The 22,189-nt window shown below is 38.4% G+C and overlaps 2 protein-coding genes across 4 annotated transcripts in view; one reads left to right on the top strand and one right to left on the bottom strand.

The window, feature by feature from the left end:
• The window catches only part of LOC140199614 (coiled-coil domain-containing protein 148-like), a 116,241-nt gene extending 112,637 nt beyond the window's left edge, over positions 1-3,604 (top strand). For all 3 annotated transcript variants that reach the window (XM_072261987.1, XM_072261988.1, XM_072261986.1), the window contains one exon: positions 2,622-3,604. The gene's annotated coding sequence lies outside the window, so the exon portion shown is untranslated. The remainder of the gene's footprint in view (positions 1-2,621) is intronic.
• Positions 2,610-22,030, bottom strand: LOC140198769 (uridine phosphorylase 2-like). Its single transcript, XM_072259778.1, is given in 7 exon segments — positions 2,610-2,752; positions 5,434-5,580; positions 7,247-7,456; positions 14,510-14,624; positions 18,496-18,654; positions 21,422-21,539; positions 21,969-22,030. Coding segments are annotated over 7 exon segments (954 nt in total).
• Between the last annotated feature and the right edge of the window lie 159 nt (positions 22,031-22,189).

Here is a 22,189-nt window from a genome sequence, read left to right as displayed (position 1 = left end):
AGCATACATAAAGAAAACACCAAAGAGATCATTGTGACACACACAAAAAATGCTGGTGAAAGCAGCAGGCCAGGCAGCGTCTATAGGAAGAGGTACAGTCCTGACGAAGGGTCTCAGCCCGAAACGTCAACTGTACCTCTTCCTATAGATGCTGCCTGGCCTGCTGCGTTCACCAGCATTTTTTGTGTGTGTTGTTTGAATTTCCAGCATCTACAGATTTCCTCGTGTTTGCGTTTTTAAAGAGATAATTGTATTTTTTCTGTAATAGGTGGATGAACCATTAAAAAAAGGGAAACAATCACCTAATTGCTGCCAGCTGTTAGAGCATCATAGTTAAGTAAGAATGGGAAAGTGAGCTGGGCACTGATCGCTTGGGCATGGAAAATGAAATTTGGGGACAGGATAAGTTAAGGTGTTTTGCTCCCTCTTAACTTACAATTGAGACATACGGCACCAACATTTGCTGTCTAGCCCTGGAGCAGTTCCATCAGCGCATTGGCTGTCCCCCTCTAGTGGGGTGGGCTGAGCCAGGCAATTTATTCTCCTGAATGATTTACCCACTCTGTGATGACCGACCCCTGACAAGGTTCTGCACACTTCAATCCCTCACCCTCCGTGTGCTTTCCATCTCATCAATGCTGCATCTCTTTCTATCTCCTTTTGTCTTTGTTCCAGATCAGAACAGAGAGAGTTGGAATAAGGGATTAATTGTTATTGATGGTCCAGGTTATAAGATGAGTAGAAGTATATGATGGAAACTGCAACTTTTGCCAATCAACCACCTACTGTGTCCTTATTGATTCTCACTGGCATATGCTGTCTAACACTATCATCCTTAATGGCATGTTTAAACCCACCCCTACCCTGACACCATCCCTGCAACTATACTCAGCTTTACCAATGACCTCTTATTCTCCATTCACATAATTCTGACCTATGCTGTCACCCCTGCACACATTTTTACTGTTGATAACTGTGATTTTAGATGCTGCCAACTTAAATATAAAATAAACTTGAATACTTGAGTAAGACATTGAGTTAGTCAAGGTACAGTGCAATGTAGAAAAGTGACGGCAATGATGAAGAGTAAATAGATCTTCTAAGACTGATGGAAAAAGCAGAATTTTTCCTTCTCCCTCATATTCAGATAAGTCATTGCCTTTTTGATTGGCATGTGCTCTAATAACTACTTTCTGTATGTAAGATGAATGACCTCAATGTAAACAGTTTTGAAGACATGACCTCCATTATGTATTAAGACCTGTTATTTATAAGTACAAAGGGATGATTATTTGCTTCAGACTTGGGTAAAGGACATATTTTTTGACCTTATCCAGAGTGACAATGCATATGACTGAATATTGCATCTTTCTGTACCAAATTTAGTTCTTTTATACAATAACCACTATGCCTTCTGTGTATGTTTGAATCCCTTTTCAGTGGGATTGAATCTGAAAGGTTTTGAGCAATCTCATTTTTTTTTAGTTTTCAAACGTTACATGATTTCTGGACAAGAATTTCATAAACATCCTACTGATGTATACTGTATATTGTACATCAAAAAAGACCACAACTTCGATAGATAGGTGGTGGAGAGTATATTGACTGGCTGCATCATGGCCTGGTATGGAAACACCAATGCCCCTGCAAGGAAAATCCTACAAAAAGTAGTCTATGGAACAGTCCATCACAGGAAAGCCCTCCCTACCACTGAGCGCATCTACTCAAGTGTTGCCGCAGGAAAGCGGCGTCCATTATCAAGGACCCCCATCACCCAAGACATGCTCTGTGCTCACTGTTGCCATCAAGAAAACGGTACAGGAGTCTCAGGACTCACACCACCGGGTCCAGAACAGTTATTACCCATCAACCATCAGGCTCTTTAATTAAAGAGTATAACTTCACTCAACTTCACTTGCCCCATTATTGAATGTTTCCACAACTCATGGACTCTCTCTCAAGGAGTCTTCATCTCATGTTTTTGATATTTATTGTTTACTTATTTATTATTATTATTATTTCTTTCTTTTTATATTTGCACAACTTGTTGTCTTTTGCACACTGGTTGAATGCCCAAGTTGTTGCAGTCTTTCATTGATTCTGTTATGGTTATTATTCTATAGATTTATAGGTATGCTCGCAAGAAAATATGGAGACATATATTTACTTTGAACTTTGAAGTAAAACATCATTTTAAATTTTGTGTCAATATGCAAAGCATAGTATCAATTTTAAGTGAAATATTTCACTAAAAGCGTTTAATCTAACAATGGGGCCAATTTCATGGGATTTATTGCATCAGAAATAAGTTAGTATCAACTAATCAGTTGCATTACATTGATAATCAAATCAGAACTTTCAGGATATACAGTATTGTATTATACAACAGTTCCTAAAGCTATCAATGTACCATAATAAAATAAATAAGTACAACTGAATTGCATTAACATTAAGAATTGTTTTTGCACATCTCTATTAAGTACTTGAAATCGTAAGCATTGTTGTTAAAATTAATATCCAGCTATTCAGTCTATCTGACAGGCTCATGCAAACCTGGAATTCTATTTTTGTTTACGATTTACTGTACACCTACACTGACATACTTCATTCTATTTTATCAGCCCAAGCTGTTTCTCGATGAACGTTGACACTATTTTCTGTGGACGCTTTTGGTACTCCAGTAAAACTTCGTGTGGAGATGTAATCTGGTCACCATCAAGCCAATTTAATAAAGTCACACACACAATAGCAGCTAAAAGAAAAAAATAGTAATTTGCATCTTGCTTTTAAATTGTTGACCTTGTGGCATTTCTAAAAAGTTGAAATAGAACTTATTGATTAAGTTATCAGCTGCTTTCAAGGTTTTGCAACTTTGTAGTGAACTTGAGCCATTTGAGTAAATAGTACTATGGTACACACTAGGTAGCTTGTAATTCAGGACAATGACGGTGATAGAAGCATCCTGTAAGAGTGGCAATGAAGTACTAGGGAATATTGTGAAGAAATGTCTTCTGGAGGAGGGGCTGACTTCGATGCAACAGGCTTCAGCACCACTCTAAGAAGTTGATGTTGATTTTAGCAGCTATCTTTTGGAAAAATGTTCTGGCAGGCAAGGTCTCCGCAATCTGTTATGTGTCACAGTGACCTTCAGAAGAAAGCGGCTTTCCCTCTGCCTGGCCTCTGGTATTTCCACAGCTGTTTTAGTGTTTACAGTAAAATGTATTTTGTTAAAATTCCCGTTTGTTTATCTGCCGATGTGTTATATATTGTGTGTATAAATATACGAATATTCCTCTGTTTAACCAATTTGTACTGGGAACACTTTTCACTTGGTCAGCATGAACGTCATGTGCTTTTGGGTAATTCTGCTGTTGATGTAATACAACCGTAAACTTTAGCCAGCAGAAATATTCTGAATGTAAAAAAAAGTGTTCAATAAAAAATCTTTTGAAACTACATGTAAATCTTTAACTTTAGAGCAGCTTGACACATGAATATTTCTTACTTCAGCTTAAGAGGAGCGTGGAAGGTAAAAATAATCAAAGTTCTCATTATTTTTAAAATTTTATAATGTTTTGATATAATTTGTATGAAACTAGGGATCCCAGTGATGCAGTAGTATTGAATGAGCCATGCTCCTTGACACTGAAGATGAATCAAATAACTTCAGCTCAATGGGAAACTAGTGGAGGGCAAACACACTTTTATTTAATCTACAAACATTTGTATATTATTTCTGTTTTTGCACTATTTTTAATCTATTCAATATACATATATGCATACTGATTAATTGATCGAGTGATTTATTTATTTTTTTCTATATTATCATGTATTGCATTGAACTGCTGCTGTCTTGTCTCCCTTTCTCTTCACCATTTACACCTCGGACTTCAACTACTGCACAGAGTCTTGTCATCTTCAGAAGTTTTCGGATGACTCTGCCATAGCTGGATGCATCAGCAAGGGAGATGAGGTTGAGTACAGGGCTACGGTAGGAAACTTTGTCACATGGTGTAGCTTAATGTGAAAAAGACTAAGGAGCTGGTGGTAGACCTGAGGTGAGCTAAGGTACCGGTGACCCCTGTTTCCATCCAGGGGGTCAATGTGGACATGGTGGAGGATTACAAATACCTGGGGATACGAATTGACAATAAACTGGGCTGGTCTAAGAACACTGAGGCTGTCTACAAGAAGGGTCAGAGCCGTCTCTATTTCCTGAGGAGACTGAGGCCCCTTAACATCTGCCGGACAATGCTGAGGATGTTCTATGAGTCTGTGGTGGCCAGTGCTATCATGTTTGCTGTTGTGTGCTGGGACAGCAGGCTGAGGGTGGCAGACACCAACAGAATCAACAAACTCATTCATAAGGCCAGTAGTGTTGTGGGGATGGAACTGGACTCTCTCACGGTGGTGTCTGAAAAGAGGATGCTGTCTAAGTTGCATGCCATCTTGGTCAATGTCTCCCATCCACTACATAATGTACTGGGTGGGCACAGGAGTACATTCAGCCAGAGATTCATTCCTCTGAGATGCAGCACAGAGCGTCATAGGAAGTCATTCCTGCCTGTGGCCATCAAACTTTACAGCTCCTCCCTTGGAGGGTCAGACACCCTGAGCCAATAGGCTGGTCCTGGACTTATTTCATAATTTACTGACATAATTTACATATTACTATTTAACTATTTATGGTTCTATTACTATTTATTATTTATGGTGCAACTGTAACAAAAACCAATTTCCCCCGGGATCAATAAAGTATGACTATGACTATGACTATGACTAAGTTAACCAATTTCACGGTACATGCCGGTGATAATAAACCTGATTCTGAATTCAATCAACTTCCTGTCTATAGCACACCCAAGTGCAACTAAAACTCTATCTTCATGGTTACGGCAATAATGGTTTTGAGGCAAAATTTTATGTTCCAGTTGTGTAAGAACCAATCTAATTTGTTATTTTTTTAGTAAACATAAATTTGCTTTGAATGTTAGTATGCATTAAGGTTTCTTTTTCCCCCTCTTCTCCAAGGATGAGTTTCATATTTTTTTCTAGTCTTTCCAATCAAATTTCTCTTTTGATTTAAATCTTGTTTTCCAAAGATTGATGTGCACAAGAAAATAAAGTATACAGACAAGCTTATTTCTGTAAGCTACATGTGAAATTTTAGATGAAACTATCATTTTGTACCTTAAATTTGAATAATAAGATACCTCAATTTAATTGGTTATTGGCGTGCGGTTGAGGAAAAGTAGACGCCAGCAGATGAGATTTTTAAAAAGTCAAAATATAAAAAATTAAACATCAATAAATGAAGATCTACAAAAATTTAAATATGATATTCTTCTAATTTCTACAGTGTCAAGTTTATTCTACTTCCTCATGTAACAATTAAAAATGTGTCAGCTTAACCTGACCTTACAAATCTCGTACCTTTTAGATCACAACTGTGGCACATTGCAGCAAAGACAGTGGACTCCATTTCAATGTTTCTAACACCAGCTCTATAGGCCTTTTTCAAATACTCCACCTTCTCATCAATAGAAATTGAACATAAAGCACCATCCAAACGTCCTTGCCCTGCAGCAAACAAAAGGAAATTATGATCATTGTGTATATGATTAATAATTTGCATGAAGTGATGCATGGGACATCAGATGAAATATTACTGTTGAGCATGGAATTGAAAATATGTTATAGTCATAGAGTTATACAAGATATAGACATTTCAGCCTAACTCGTCCATGCCAACAAAGGTGCCTTCCTACATTCACCTACATTAGTCCCCATTCACCTGCATTTGGCCCATTTCCCTCTAAATCATGCCAATCCATGTACCTGTCTACATGGTCTTTATAGGTTGAAATGTTGTATCTACCTCCACTACATTCTTTGGCAGCATATACTGCACACCAACCACACTCTGTATGAAATAGCTTGCACCTTGGGTTCCCTTTAGATATTTTCCCTTTTGCTTTAAGCCCTAGTTTTAGGTTCTCCTATCCTGGAAAAAAAAGCAGGGGCTTTGGGGCTTTGTCATTCATTCTTTGGGGCACTCCTCTGTTTTCAAGGTTGCTTGCAAAGAAAAAGAATTTCAGGATGTATATTGTATACATTTCTCTGATATTAAGTGTACCTATTAAAGCCCTATTGAATGGCAGATAGAAGCACATGGGGGATGAGGTATGGTGCATGAAGTAGGCAGGTAGTAGGTGGACAAAAGGGGACACCAGTAGGACTGGAATTGGATCAAAAGGAGAGAGTGAGAAAAGGAGGGAGTGAAAATGAGCTGGTGAGGGCAGATAATCAGAAATTATCAAATAGTGGAGCGCATGCTAGTGGAAGTGGTTGAAACAGGTACAATAACATTTAAAAGACATTTTGATGGGTACATAGATAAGAAAGATTTAGAAGGGTATGGTCAAGCACGCAAGTTGTACTTGCTTAGACTTGGTTTGCATCGACAAATTGTGCTGAAATACCCATTTCCATGCTGTATGACTCTATGACTAAAATGTCCCGGATATAGGTGGAAAGGGGCTGTACAAGGAGAGACAGAATAGAGTCAATGTATGAGGAGGTTATTTAAATAGGGCAAGAAAAGGAAAAAAAATACAATGGACCTACCAGTCAGTCCTGTTTGTTGTTCTTGGGTCTTGATCTTCTGAGACCCCATTTTGTCGAAATGAACACCTGCCAAATGCAAGGTTTAAGCCCAGCTGGCCTTCAGCATCTGGTCCAGATCAGTGCTGAGATGCATGGAGCATGGGGAGAGGGTCTTGGCTGAAACCAGCTTGATTCATCCTTTGTATTTAAGGTAGAATTTGTTCGCTGATGAAGTGAAGCTCCAACCATCTGGCACCACTAGCAATGGAGTGGGACTGACAGATTTTGCAGCCTATTTTTGTTATTCCAAAAAGGTAGTCCAAGGCATTATAAACAAGAGAAAATCGGCAGATGCTGGAAATCTGAGCAACACACACAAAATGCATTTTGTGTGTGTTGCCAAGATATTATAAATTTACTTTAAAAAGATGTTTCTAAATAGTGCCATGATCTTTTGAATGAACCCAGTAAGTTGAAAAAGAGTGCAGGAAATGGGCTGGTGAATCTTGGTGGTGTGTGGGAACTATCACCTGGTAAGCCAGATGCAGAAGTATTGGGATTTTTGTGCAGGCAAAATACCAAGTTATCAGAATTTGTTTGATATTACAGATTTCTAAAGCCCAACATAATTTTAACATACCTTCCTAAAAATCATGTGTGCACATGGTGTTTGCAATGATAATAGGATACTCGGCAATCTCTTTGCCACAGTTCAATAATTCTTGGGCCAGTTCCTTATCCAGTTCGGTGCTTCGAGTAATTACTTTTCCCAGAACCACTTGTTCAAACTGAGGCTGTAATAATGAATCTACTGCTGTCCCTATTATAACCACAGTTCCAGGATCCAGACCTGCAGAAATACATTAATTCTCCAACAAAATGTCATATAATGCATTTATATTTCAAGAGGGGACATCATTGTGTCAGATTATAACAATTTAAATTTGCACTCTGTGTTAAGCCTCTCTAAGTAGGAAGACATCTCAGAGAAAAGATGGTTTCTGTTAGCTGTTTCTAATCTCCAGAAGCTCCATGCTATGAGCTTGGCCTTATTCTCATGTTTTGCAAGGTAAACTACCTCTTAACAACTCATGCTTTGTCTGTCAACCAAATACAATTACAGTCATCAAATTACTGTTATTTTCTGTCTACCTTTAATACTGAATTTCTTTAGTTGAACATCTATTTTAAAAAATGTTATAAATATTTGATTGTAATTATGATTAATTGAATCGCTCTAAATATTAAAAAAAACTGGCAATTCTTCAACATTTGAAAATTATGGTTCAAAATAAGGTTAGAATAATTAAACTTTATCCTGTCCTTAATGTCTAAAAGATGTAATAGTTTATTTTAAGGCTGTGCCCTCTCAAAAACATGGAGACTAATAATATAGTTCTAAGTTATAGCATTTATCCACAGTTTTTAATAATGTACACAAATGTATGTACTAATTGCAGAATTCCATTTGTTCTGTCTTTGTACTGATACAGTATAAAGTGAAAGGTGAAACAAATGAAAATCTCAGGTTTTTTTTGCTTCTTTCCAGAAAATCATAATAAACAAAACTGGTGATTGAATTTTCATATTTTATATATTGCAATTTTGACTTTCTGTTACAAATTTCCTTTGAACAGCCAGCGTACAATCAATAATATTTGCCTTGGTCAGATGATCATGGAGTGCTAGAAACCTACAGCAGAGAAGGAAGCCATTTAGCCCATGAGTCAGGACTATCTGAAGAGTACTTATACAGCCATTTTCTAGTTCTTGGTCTGTAGGCTATGGTATGAGGTGCATTTGGAAATGTAGCTCATTCAGGTGCAGCAGAATTTATGACCATTGTCTTTATATGAGTTCTAGAACCCCATTAATCATTGAGTGGCAACATGTCATCCAACTATTAGACCATTTTAAATTATACCCGTTGGTTATTGTACTCTCAACTAATGTTTTTTTCCAGCCATTCATTCCTCTTATGATTTTATATTCCTTTATTAAATCTACTATCACTTTCCTTTATGCCAAGAGAATAATCCCAGCCTATAACTTTTTAGCAAAAAATCTGCTGTCCTGATGATAACTTTGATGTGTAATCAAACCTTTTCTGTATTATGATGATGAGGCCTGTTTGCAGTACTCCAGCTTCGGCCTAAATCCAATCTTTTATAGCTATTTTATGCCATGGACTAATACCATTGAGTGAGGAGTCCGTAGGCACCAGGCTGGAAACCCTAGGAAACCCATATTTGTAAAATATGTGCAAAACCTCCCTATTCTTTTATTCTGTGCCACATATAATAAAATAATCCATTTCCTTTTGCTAGTAACTTGTCCCGTTCACTTTAGTGACATGTGGATGTACATTCCAAGACACTTCTGTTCCTCTAAGCTTCTCAGTATCCTAACAGTTAGACCATAAATCTATAGAGTATAGGAGCAGAATTAGGTCATTTAGCCCATTGAATCTGCTCTGCCATTTCATCATGGCTGATCCAATTTTCCTCTCAGCCCCTGTCTCCTCCTTTCTCCCCATATCCCATCATGCCCTGACCAATCAAGTATCTATCGACCTCTGTCTTAAATATACGGAAAGACTTGGCTTCCACAGCTGCCTGTGGCAAAGAATTCCACAGATTCACCACCTTTTGGCTAAAGAAATTCCTCCTAATCTCCATTCAAAATGATGTCCCTCTATTCTGAGGCTGAGCCCTCTGGTCTTGGACTCTCACAGCATTGGAAATATCCTCTCCACACCCACTCTATCAAGGCCTTTCCCCATTTGATAAGTTTCAATGAGGTCACTCCTCATTCTTCTGAATTCTAATGAATACAGGCCCAGAGCCATCAAACGCTCTTCATATGACAAGCCATTCAATCCTGGAATAATCTTTGTGACCCTCCTTGAAATCCTCTCCAGTTTCTCTCCGCTAACTGTTCTGGCACTCAGGTTCCCATTCCCCTGCAACTCCAGTTTAAACCCCACCATACAGCATTAACAGATCTTCCTGCTAGGATATTAGTCCCCCTCCTGTTCAGGTGCAAACCGCCCCTTCTGTACAGGTCCCACCTTCTCCGGAAGAGAGACCAATGATCCAAAAAGCTTATGCCCTCCCTCCTACACTAACTCCTTAGCCACATATTAAACTGTATAATCTTCTTAGTTCTAGACTCACTAGAACGTGGCACAGGTAGCAATCCTGAGATCACAACCCTGGAGGTCCTACCCTTTACCTTAGCACTTAACTCCCTGGACTCCCTATGCAGAACCTCATCACTTGTCCTACATATGTCATTGGTACCTATATGGACAGGACTCCTAGCTGTTCCCCCTCCCACTTAAGAATGCTGAGGACTCAATCTGAAATGTCCCGGATCCTGGCACCCAGGAAGCAACATACCATCCAGGAATCTTGTTCCCGCCCACTGAACTTCCTGTCCATTCCCCTAATTAATGAATCTCCACAGTGTGTCTCTTCTTCCTCTTCCCATCTGAGTCACAGAAGTAGTCTCAGTGCCAGAGACCCGACCACTGCAACTTTCCTCTATTAGGTCATCCCCCCCGACAGTATCCAAAGTTATATACCATTTGTTGAGGGGTTGATCATACTCGTTCTCCACACTGGCTCTTTAATCCCTTTCCCCTTCTGGATTGTCACCCAGTTTCCTGTGTCCTGCACTTTGGGTGTAACTATCTCTCTATATGTCCCATCTATCACCCCTTTAACCTCCCGAATGATCTGGAGTTTATCCATTTCCAGCTCCAACTCCTTAACATGGTTTGTTAGAAATTGCAGCTGGATGCATTTCTTGCAGTTGTATTGTCAGGGACACTGGAGGTCTCCCTGTTTTCCAACTTCTCACAAGAGGAGCATTGCACTACTCCGCCTGTCATCTCTACCTAGCTGAGCAAATGACCTCTGTATATTTGTATATGACCTCTCATATTTCAGAATTATTCTCATTCTCAGAATCTGTAATAATATTCCTCTCTATAGTTTGGCCAGAACAATGTGCCCCTCTTCTCAATGGCTTCATCATTGACTTTAGAGTCAGTCCATGATGCCCCAATACTTTGTTCCATGTTCCAAAGACAATTTATATATTTGGCATTGACCTACTCACTGTGACCGGCATCTGAGTATGTGATATCATTTTATTGTTATTAGAATGAAGTTTTGCATAAACATATGGTGAATAGTAAGGACCTGTCTTTAAAGCCACCTCTTACAAAACTCTGGGATATAGATCATCAGGTCCATGGGATTTATCAGCTTTCAGTCTCATCAATTTTTAATAATTTTTTCAGTTGCTCATACTTACTGGATTCTTGGTTTGCAAGTAGATGTAGCAAATTTTGTGAAGATTGGTGCAAAATGCTCTGCCATTTTTTAAATCCTGTCTCTTACATCCTTTGTTACATATTTTAAGAAATGCAGGATGCTTTTGTGGCTTTTACCTTTCCTCCCAGAAACTCATGGCCTTGAAATTTCTTTAGATTTAGTTTAAAACTTTCTCTGTCATCCCTAGAGACGGGCTTAGATGTGTAAACTGCATTCACATTTCTTCCTGTTGTCTCACAGGTGACTTTATGTTTCCCTGATTTCTGCTGCATGGTAAATCACATCCGTTTTCTGAAACGTCAGTTTAGTTTCTCAAAGCAATTTTTCTCAGACTTGAGTCTAAAATTTAAAAGATAGTTCTGTTTCTCAGTATTTCTTCTGGCATTAAATACATACATCTTTATTGAACTTTCACAACCCTGTTCTACTTTGATCAAAAGAGCTACCAGTCTCTTCCTATCTCCTGTTAAATTTATACATTTTGGAGGAAACGTTTTTATTACATAGCTGGCAGTATGAGAAAATTTCAAAAGCATAGTAACTATCGGCTTTTTCATATCAGTCTGTCCAAGTGGAAAAATTTTCATTCTGACAAAAGGGTTTCAACCTGAAATTTAAATGTTTTACTTTCTCTTAATGCTGCCTGAGAGGCTGAGTGTTTCCAACATTTTCTGTTTATGCTTTGGAGTAAATCTCATATGTGTCTACACCTTTTACAATAGAAGCATTTTTGTCTAGTGTTGTTCTACCCCAATCCACATTTATCACCACAACATCGTTTTACCTAGTTGAATATCCTCTGAACCTCTGAAATTCTTCCAACATATTTGTTTCATACAGTACTCCATATGCTGTTTCAACTAAGTTCTGCAAAGTTATATTAAAGTTTCCTGGCATTTATAATTCGAAATGGACATTTCATTAGCCTTCCAAAATTACTAATTCTAACTACATGCTAACCTTTTGTGTTTCATCTAATTGGTAACTATTATAGATAATTTTATAAAGTGTTTTTATATCTTTTGTAACAATTTCTAAAAGTAAAAAATACGTACCAAAAACTCAAAATAAGCCTGCTTTCTTGCCCAGAGGACTGAAATGCAGTGAACTATTTTCAAGACAACTAGACATTCCTGAGTTGATCGTCAGTGCTTGCACCTGAAATAAAAAAAAATGATTGTATGCTATTTTATATTTGATTATGCTTTTTGCCACTTCAACAATTAATGTATTTCTCTTCATTTTGGAATGCAGTGATGGCTTTTCTGTGTATGTGGAAGTGTTGATTCCTACATTTCACTGAGACATTTAGCTTCATATCGTGTATTGTTGAGATGAGCTGACGTTTATGGAAGACAAGAGAGCCTTGGAGCAAGTATTAAGAAATGCCCATGGATGAGGTTCCAGCAGCAAATGGCTGAGATTTTATGAAGACCACATGGCACAAGAGAAGAATTAGGCCTTTAGGCCTATTGAGTTTGCTCCGCCATTCCATCATGGCTGATTTATTATCCCTCTCAACCCCATTCTCCTGCCTTCTCTCCGTAACCTTTGACACCTTACTTATCAAGGACCTATCAGCCTCCACTTTATATATACTCAGTGACTTAGCCGCCACAGTCATCTGTGGCAATGAGGTCCATAGATTCACCACCCTCTGTTGAAAGAAATTCCCATTATCTCTTTTCTAAAGGGACGTGTTTCTATTCTGAGTCGGAGCCTGATGATTCTAGACTCGCACTATATAAAAAAGCCTTTTCATGCCTACTCTGTCTAGACCTTTCAATATTTGATAGGTTACAATGAGATCCCCTCTCATTCTTCTATACTCCAGTGAATACTGACCCAGAGCTATCACATGCGCCTCTTGGTTAACCCTTTCATTGCTGAGCTAATTCTCACAAATGAGAAAGTGCTGTTTGTGAGATAGAACAGAAGCCATCACTTGTGGAAATTGGTGAGCATGTGGGCATAAACTTGTTTGAAAGTATTAAGATCATCAATGATGTAAATTGGCTGGTTTAACTTTTATAGTAGCTAAGAAAAAAACAGATGGTGATGAGGCTGCTGAGATTGTAATGATAGCAAAAGATATAAGCTATCATTTTCTATGATGGTGGGGAGGTAAAGCTGGACTCTTCAAATATAAATGGAAACCAAACTAATTTCTACAGATGATATATCAGATTAAATATAAAGAAAGAAGACAAATGAACAAAAAATAAAAGCACAGAGATCTATTTAGACCATGGACCACGAAATATAGGAGCAGAATTAGGCCATTTGGACCATGAAGTCTTGTCTGCTATTTCATCATGGATGATCCTTCTTCACTCTCAGCCCCAATCTCCTGTCTTCTCCATGTAACTTTTCATGCCTTGACTAATCAAGAATCTATCAACTCTGCCTTAAATATATCCAAAGATTTAGCCTCCGCAGCCACCTGTGGCCATAAATACCACAGATTCACCAATCTCTTACTGAGGAAGTTCTTCCTCATCTCCATTCTAAATGGACATCCCTCTATTCTGAAGCTGTGTCTTCTGTTCCTAGACTCCCCACCATAGGAAACATCCTCTCCACATTATTGAGGCCTTTCATCATTCAATAGATTCCAATAAGATCCCCTCTCATTCTTCCAAATTCCTGTGAGTACAGGCTCAGAGCTGTCAAATGCTCCTCATATGATAAGCCTTTCAATCTTGCAATCATTTTTGTGAACCTCCTTTGAACCCTCTCCAACGTCAGCACATCCTGTCTTAAATAAGGGGCCCAAAACTGCTCACAATACTCCAAGTAAGGCCTCACCATTACATCCTTGCTTTCATAGAACATAGAACATAGAATAGTACAGCACAGTACAGGCCCTTTGGCCCACAATGTTGTGCCGACCCTTAAACCCTGCCCTCTATATAACCCCCCACCTTAAATTCCTCCAAATACCTGTCTAGTAGTCTCTTAAATTTCACTAGTGTATCTAGCTCCACCACTGACTCAGGCAGCGCATTCCACGCACCAACCACTCTCTGAGTAAAAAACCTTCCTCTAATATTCCCCTTGAACTTCCCACCCCTTACCTTAAAGCCATGTCCTCTTGTATTGAGCAATGGTGCCCTGGGGAAGAGGCGCTGACTGTCCACTCTATCTATTCCTCTTAATATCTTATACACCTCTGTCATGTCTCCTCTCATCCTCCTTCTCTCCAAAAAGTAAGGCCCTAGCTCCCTTAATCTCTGATCATAATGCATACTCTCTAAACCAGGCAACATCCTGGTAAATCTCCTCTGTACCCTTTCCAATGCTTCCACATCCTTCCTATAGTGAGGCGACCAGAACTAGACACGGTACTGCCAAGTGTGGCCTAACCAGAGTTTTATAGAGCTGCATCATTGACTAGATTTTGACATTGATCCCTTTGGTAACACACACATCTACCTAGAGCATGCTTATTGTTTACTTGGTTGGCTGGGGTCCTGCTGGACACATATAGCTCCTTACATTCCTATTTGGCTTCAATTTGGACAGGAAGAGACAGAGAGCTTCAGATTTTCTTGACTCACCTATACCACCTGATGTTCCCAGACGTATGAAAGTGACATCACAACACTTGGCATGGTGAAGTAACTTAATGAGTTCATGAAGCATGATTGATATCGATGGCACACCCACTCCATGCTATGAGAAAAACAAAATCCAATTTACATTACTTTGGGTATCGCTGGCCTTATTATTAATTTGAAAATGGCATTATTTTGTCCCAATCTGATCTGGAAAACCTTGTCCAACAGTTGCCTGTAGTTAAACTGTTAATAACGCACCGTGATGATACAACAGAGACATAATATTAATTTATTTGAGAGGATTAGTGGCCAGTAGCAGATTACATCTGTTAATAGTGTTAATGGCAAGAGAGCACAAAGACATTACATCAGATGAAAAGTTTCTTTTAAGGATCAGAGGAGTGGTTGTGCCTAATGCAACAAAAAAATAGAGCCATGGATTTTTTAAAAGTGTTTTTCCATTGCATAATCAAAAAACAATTTTTTCTTGGAAATTGCATGTGAGATAAGAGTCTTGTAAGACACTTCGTAACAGGCTGCAGCTTTGATAAGGTGTTATCAGTAGGTATGTGCTTCTACACTTGATATAGCTCCCCATTGGAAGTTTAATTTCAAAAGTGGTCTTCCCCCATTATAAAGAGCCATTCTGTGTAATTTACAACCACGACCTGTAGCCTCACTCATAAGTTCTAATACTGTATGAGGTAGTGAATTTTACTGTTTGCATGAAAGCCCGTTCCTAAATTTGTCTTGAGATGAGTGATTTGGTCACTAAGCTCCATAAGGTATCCATGGTTCTGCACACACCGTGACCTTGACTTTTTGAATACATAGAGTTTTATTTTAGCCTATTGTTTTGCTGAATGTATGGTATTTCACAAATACAGAGCTATACAAAAACAATAAATATTGTAGAGACACACATCTAAAAGTAAATTCACTTCCACTTAGGTTGCCTCAGAAAGGTCACAAAACTGTTTGGAGACAAATGATACAGGTGCTGGTTTCCCAAGGACAATTGTGCTTGCATTATAGCAACGATGGTAAAGAGATGATTGAGCTGAGCTATTCATGTCGTCTGGATGCCTGATAAAGAATAACCTAAGATGATATTCTGTTGTGACCTGTGGAGTGGTAATTGTTCCTGTGTTCTTCCAGTCATTAGATACAAGGGGTGCCTAAGGCAAATCTAAAAACATGAACAGAAATGGTGGAAAGAATCAGCCAATCAGGCAATATCTGTGTGTGGGAATTTTTATATCATTTTAAATCATAATTCTTAAGCACAAAATCACAATTCATGTTGCAATTTTTGCAAATAATTGTGTCAGTATTTAACAGCAGAACTGACCCTGCATACATTTATTTTGACACTGTACAATTTAAATATTTGGTGATGACCGAATCTAGTTATTTAATATGCTTTTTAAGTTTGTTTTGCACGAGCAAAAGCCTGAAGTTCCAATGTTCAAAGAAAATGGTTAAACAACAAGCAAAGAGCAAAAAATATTCAATTATAGTTTTGGGACCTTGGCGAAAGGAAAATCATAAATCATAATTTTAATCACATTTTATTTCATTAATAAACTTCCAAATTTGATTTATTTGTGATTTTAAAACTTACTGTTGAGAACAAAAACAACAACTATCTATGGTGAAACATGTTTTAAAACTCCACTGTATACTAAAAGTTAAATCAGAAATCAACTTGAAACAAAATATACTTTAAACTATGCTGTGAAGAAAATGTTGTATTAGAAATTCTACAGCAAGTACACTACATTTATTTTTCAACCTTATGCAAAAGGCATTTTTCTACCAGGTTTTTGACAGTCCCTTACATTCCACTCTTCCCAGTTCGAAGGACACGTGGTCCCTGTTTCCGGATTCTCAATACCAGTGATCCAAAACACTGAGCTCTCTTTTCAGATGTTCCCAGACCCAAGACTCATAGGTTCTGTGACCATGATCTGCAGGAGTTGTGATCCTAATTTCTACTGCACCCCTCAACCCTGTTAAATTAGGAGCTCTGATATTACCATAGGGATAACACCACCATAATTTGAGCAAAAGATTCCTTTCAGTGTGGTCAGTTCTAACATCTACTTATTTAATTTAACTATTATATATATATTTTACTTACTGTAATTCACAGTTATTTTTCTCTATTATTATCTATTGCAACGTACTGCTGTCACAAAACTAACAAATTTAACTCCATATGCAGGTGATATTTAACCTGATTCTGACTCTGATTCAGAGAAGTTTCCGTGTTGCAAACTAATCAATTTGCTGCTTCAAAAAATTCAGCCTGTTTTACTATTTAATTTTAAGCCATAGAGCAATGTCAAAAAATAAAATTTAATTTGGGGAAGAAATGAATTCTGGATATCTTCTTTCAACATATTGCCTGAAAATTGATTGTACAAGCTACATCATTATTTATTCATAACTCTGTGACACCATCAGCTGAAATCAATATAAATAGCTGAATAATCTGGAGAAACTGCCCCTTTCATTCTTTATCACCAGCTCTTACTTTAACCTATTCGTGTAAGGCCAGAGATTCAAAAGTTTTTTCAAAACTTCAGTTACTGGAAATCTGAAATAAAGGCAAAAAATGCTGGATCAATCTTCAGGCCACTCAGGGACCTGGGCTAATATTATGTTTGTGACTGTATGTGCTGTGTATGACTGCATGTACTGTGTTTTGTACCTTGGCCCCGAAGGAACACTGTTTTGTTTAGCTGTATACATGTATATGGTTGAATGACAATTAAACTTAACAGCTTCTTCCACCTGGCCATCAGAATGATTAATTCACACTGACACAATTGTATTTCTAAGCTATATTGTCTGTTTGGGTGTATATCTTACTGTATAATTACAAATTCTATTCTATTTGCTATACTATTTATTCCAAACAACTAATTTGCTCATTGCACATTCAGATGGCGACGTAGCGTGAAGATTTTTACTCCTCATGTATGTGAAGGATGTAAAAAGTAAAGTCAATTCAAATATTTCTGAAATAATCAGCATGTTGTACAGCACCTGTGGAAAGAGAAGCAGGTTAATGTTTCAAGTCGATGACCCTTCATCGGGGTAAGTGGTAAGTGGGTGGGAGGAGAAGATGGCGGCGCGATGCAGCGCGCGCGGCCTCTCCGATGAATGATATCGTATTTGTTAAGTAGGATGCTGTGCACAATTCTGATTTGATGGAGACAGACGTGAGAAGCACGGAGGAACGTCTGGAGAAACTTCTGAAATGCCCGGTTCGCTGCCGCTGCTACTGTGCGATCGAGAATCTCCGGAGGGAAGGCCCCAAATCCTCGGCTTTGCCTGTTGCTGGCAGCCGGGGCTGGGGTTGAAGCGCTCGGCAGAGATGGTGCTTGGTGCTCGGTGTCGGAGGGCTGGTCGGAGGCTCAAAGTTTTCAGATGACTCAGAGTCGGACTGTGGTCGGATGCTTCCAGGATGCTGCATCGGCAAGTTTGCAGCACTGGAAGTTTATGGCAGGGAGAGTTTTCTTCCTTCTCCCGTCTGCGTGAAATGATGGGATTTTCGAGAGACGTTGAACTTTTTTTACCGTGCCCATGGCCTGTTCTTCATCAAGTTACGGTATTGCTTGCACTGTTGTGACTATATGTTATAATTTTGTGGGTTTTGTCAGTTTTTCAGTCTTGGTCTGCTTGTGTTTCTGTGATATCACACCGGAGGAACATTGTATCATTTCTCAATGCATGCATTACTAAATGACAATAAAAGAGGACTGCGTGTCCTCATAATCTAATCTAAAAAAAAATTTGATGTTTCTGGAAAATGGCAGAAAGCAAGAGGGAATATGGAAGGAGCTGCTTGAACATAGAATTTTGGCAGGAAGTATTTCTTTATTGAAGGGAATTGTTTGCATTTTACAACCACAGTATGCTAGAAACAGCAAGAAACTGCACCAGCATAATCCGTCTGTAATATACTATATACTTACACTTACGGCCAATACAGGACCAGCCTTGTACATACTATATCTGTCTGTTGCTGCACAGATATCCAGAATGTTACTCCCATCACCGTTTAATCCAAGCTCCATGTGCATAAGCTGTGCAAACATTCTCATCCGATTTGCACTGCCACCAACGCAAGCAAACTGAAAGATACAAGGTTACATTTTAGACTTTAAATTTCATAATTTTGATAATGTCATGCTTTAACAGCACATATAACTTCCTCAAAAGTTCACTTTTTTAAGCGTATACCTGTACCTCCGCACCAGCAGTCTGCTGACCCAAAAGCAACTGGGTTTTCTGTTCTTTCCATGCTGGTATGTTAACTTCAGACCCTTGTACCCTTTTTATCTAACATTTGTGCGGTGTCTTCTCAAATGTCTTTTTGAAATGGAGGTATGTCATACTGATTGTTTCCTTTTTTGTAGCCTGTTGAATTACACCATCAAAAACACACACTATCCCCTTCTTAGAACTCTATTGACCTTACCTGATCAATTTATCATTTTTGAGTGTCCTGTTAACGTGTTCTTTTTGATGGATTCCAACATTTGGTGAACAGAAGATGTTAGGCTGGCAGGTCCATAGTTTCCCGTTATTTCTTTTCTTTATTTATTAAATAGCGGTTTTACATAATACCATAAGACATAGGAGCAGAATTAGGCCATTCAGCCCATCAAGTCTGCTCTGCCATTTCATCATTGCTGACTTATTTTCCCTCTCAACTCCATTCTCCTGCCGTCTCCCCATAACCTTTGACACCCTGACTAACCAAGATCCTGATCAATCTCTACTTTAAATATACCCAACGACTTGTCCTCCACGGAATCCAAAGCAATGAATTCCACAGAGTCACCAAACTCTGGTGAAAAAAAATTTCTTCACATCTCTATTCTACACGGAAGTCCCTCTATTCTGAGGCTGTGCCCTCTGGTCCTAAACTCACCCACTACAGGAAACGACTCCACAGTTACTCTGTCTAGCCCTTCCAATAGGCGATAGGTTTCAGTGAGATCGTCCCTCACTCTTCTAAACTCCAGCGAGTACAAGCCCAGAGCCAACAAATGCTCTTCATATGTTAACTATTTCATTGCTGGAATCATTCTTGTGAACCTCCTCTGGACCTTCTCCCATGCCAGCACCTTAGACAAGGAGCCCATAACTGCTCACAATACTCCAAGTGAGGTCTGACCAAAGCCTTATAAAGCCTCAGCATCACATCCTTGCTCTGATATTCCAGTCCTCTTAAAATGAATGCTAACAATGCAGTTCCCTTCCTTACAACCAACTCAACTAACTAACTAAATAAATAAACCTGCAAGTTAACCTTTTGGAATCGTGCACTAGGAATCCCTGGTCCCTTTGCACCTCTGAGTTTTGAATTTTCTCCCTGTTCCAAAAATAGTCTGTGCCTTTATTCCTTCCATCAAAGTTCTCCCAATCTGTCCAAATCTTTCTGCAGACTAACTGCCTCTCTACCTACCTCTGTATCATCTGCAAACTTGGCCACAAAGCCATCAACTCCATTATCCAAATCACTAACATAATGTGAAAAGAATTGGTCCCAATACATTCGCTGTTTTTGCAAACATCGAAATCTAGAGATTTTTGGAAAATGATCATCAACACATCCACACATAAATACCTTTCTCAGAACCATGAAACACCAGCTTAAAAATTGTGGAGGTTTGTTTAGATTATGTCTGGATCTCCTTGATTTTCCAGTGCTTTATCATTAGTGCTGTGAAATTCTATCTTCCATACATTCATCATGGCCCTGATTTCCTTAATCTACGTCTTCTGAGTAAAGACAGATGCAAAATATTTGTTTACTATACCTATAATCATAATGCTTTCCTCTCAAAATCTTTAGAAGTATTATGTCATGGAAGGATTGAATGCAATGAACAAGTTGAGATCTAACTAGTATTATGTAAAAGTTCAATATAACTTCCCCAATTGTAATAACCGTCTTTATTTACGAATGCTAGGATCTGAAGTATTCTGCAAACTACTCTCTCAACTTCCTCTGCCACTTTCAATGGTTTATAATACCCATGTCTGTCCTTTAGAACTGCTGCGTTTTGTCTTCAGTGCAAGCTCAAGTCTAATACAGAATCAGGCTTGAGCTGACGCTGCAGTAACCTCCTGTGGTACATTTCTTGATATAAACACATTTATATTCATCCCCTGAATCACACTTACAGCCCTGTGAACAAGCGGACGTCCTTCAGACAGAGAATTTTCATGATGTTAGTTAGGAATAGGCACTAGGTAATTTAGAGGACCTGAGGGAAACAGAAATGGATATACCATGTCAATCGTAGAACTTGAGGAGCAGACTGCACGTGCTTTAGAGTTGTCATCTGAGCACTCAACTAAAAATGATCATTTAATAATTTGAATCAAGTAACATAAATAATAACATTGGACAAAATTTTGTGCAATTAGCAGGTGATTTGAATTAAGCAACCATAAAGGAAGATGAATGAACTATTAAATAAAAGTAAATTTTGTGCTTTCTGTGATTTGATCTATATAGGCCATTACAATTTTAAAATAAATTTACTTGAAAGAGGCAGTGGGCAGATGGTTTACATTTATATCTATGCCTTCCCATTTCTATTTCAAAGGCTGCAAAATCTGCATGGAATAAGGCAAGAAATGTTGGTATGCAGGAATGATGAACTCAATGCAGAATTAGAATTTTTTAGCAATCTTGATAAAGTGAGGGGGTTACAGTTATTATATGCAATATTTATTTCTTTCATATTTCTTTGTCTATTAAATTTAATCTCTGGATTTCTTTCATCATTATTCATTTTTACATTCATTAAAAGATCATCATGAAAGAAACAGGCTTTTGTTTTGTATTTAGCTTTATTCTTTACACTTCCAGAAACTCCTTACCTTTACATCTCCAAACATTGCTTGTAGATTGTGTGTTTGTGTTCCCAGATCAAAATGATAAAGATAATCTTCAGGCATTGATGCCAGATGAGGATTCTTCACTTGCACAATCCCATTTCTAGAATAATTGAAAAAGCATCAAGCTCAGAATGTTCAGTTCCCGTGTTACATATTAGGAAAAATACATTACTTTGCATTTGTCAGAATAAACAGCTTTATAGTTCAGATTTTCATCATGTCATGACTTTGGATAGTTTTACCAGCTTATTCAGAAAACGACCCGGCTGGTGGCGTAGTGGCGTCAGTGCCGGACTTCGGGATGAAAGGTCCCGAGTTCGAATTACAGCTGGCTGCCCTGCACGCTTTCCATCCGTGCTGGGATACCAGCTGGTGATCTCTTTGGAAACTCACCCAACAGAAGGCAATGGCAACCAACTGCTGTAATTTGCCTTATATGCGGTTCCCCACTACCTCAGAGAGGTGTGGAGGGAAATCTTCCGCTAACCAGAGAAACTCCTTTTTCATTCAGAAAACAGAAAATACTCACTCTTCATTGTCACTCCTTTCACTTGCAGTCACTTCAGAATTATGAGTTAAAATTGGAGCCATGCTGAATATATACTCTAGGAATTATATAATCTGCAGAAATTTAATATCAAAGTTTATAAAAGCAACGGGTTAAAGTACATCATTTCTAAAAAGAAAAGTGCAATTGATTATGAATGAAATAACTTACAATAACAGCCATGTAGCAGAGAGGAACATGAA

The sequence above is a fragment of the Mobula birostris genome, chromosome 6 (genome assembly GCF_030028105.1).
Source record: "Mobula birostris isolate sMobBir1 chromosome 6, sMobBir1.hap1, whole genome shotgun sequence".
Classification (NCBI taxonomy): Eukaryota; Metazoa; Chordata; class Chondrichthyes; order Myliobatiformes; family Myliobatidae; genus Mobula; species Mobula birostris.
The sequence above is the reverse complement of the archived record's forward strand: the minus strand, read 5'-3'. Positions and strand labels throughout refer to the sequence as shown.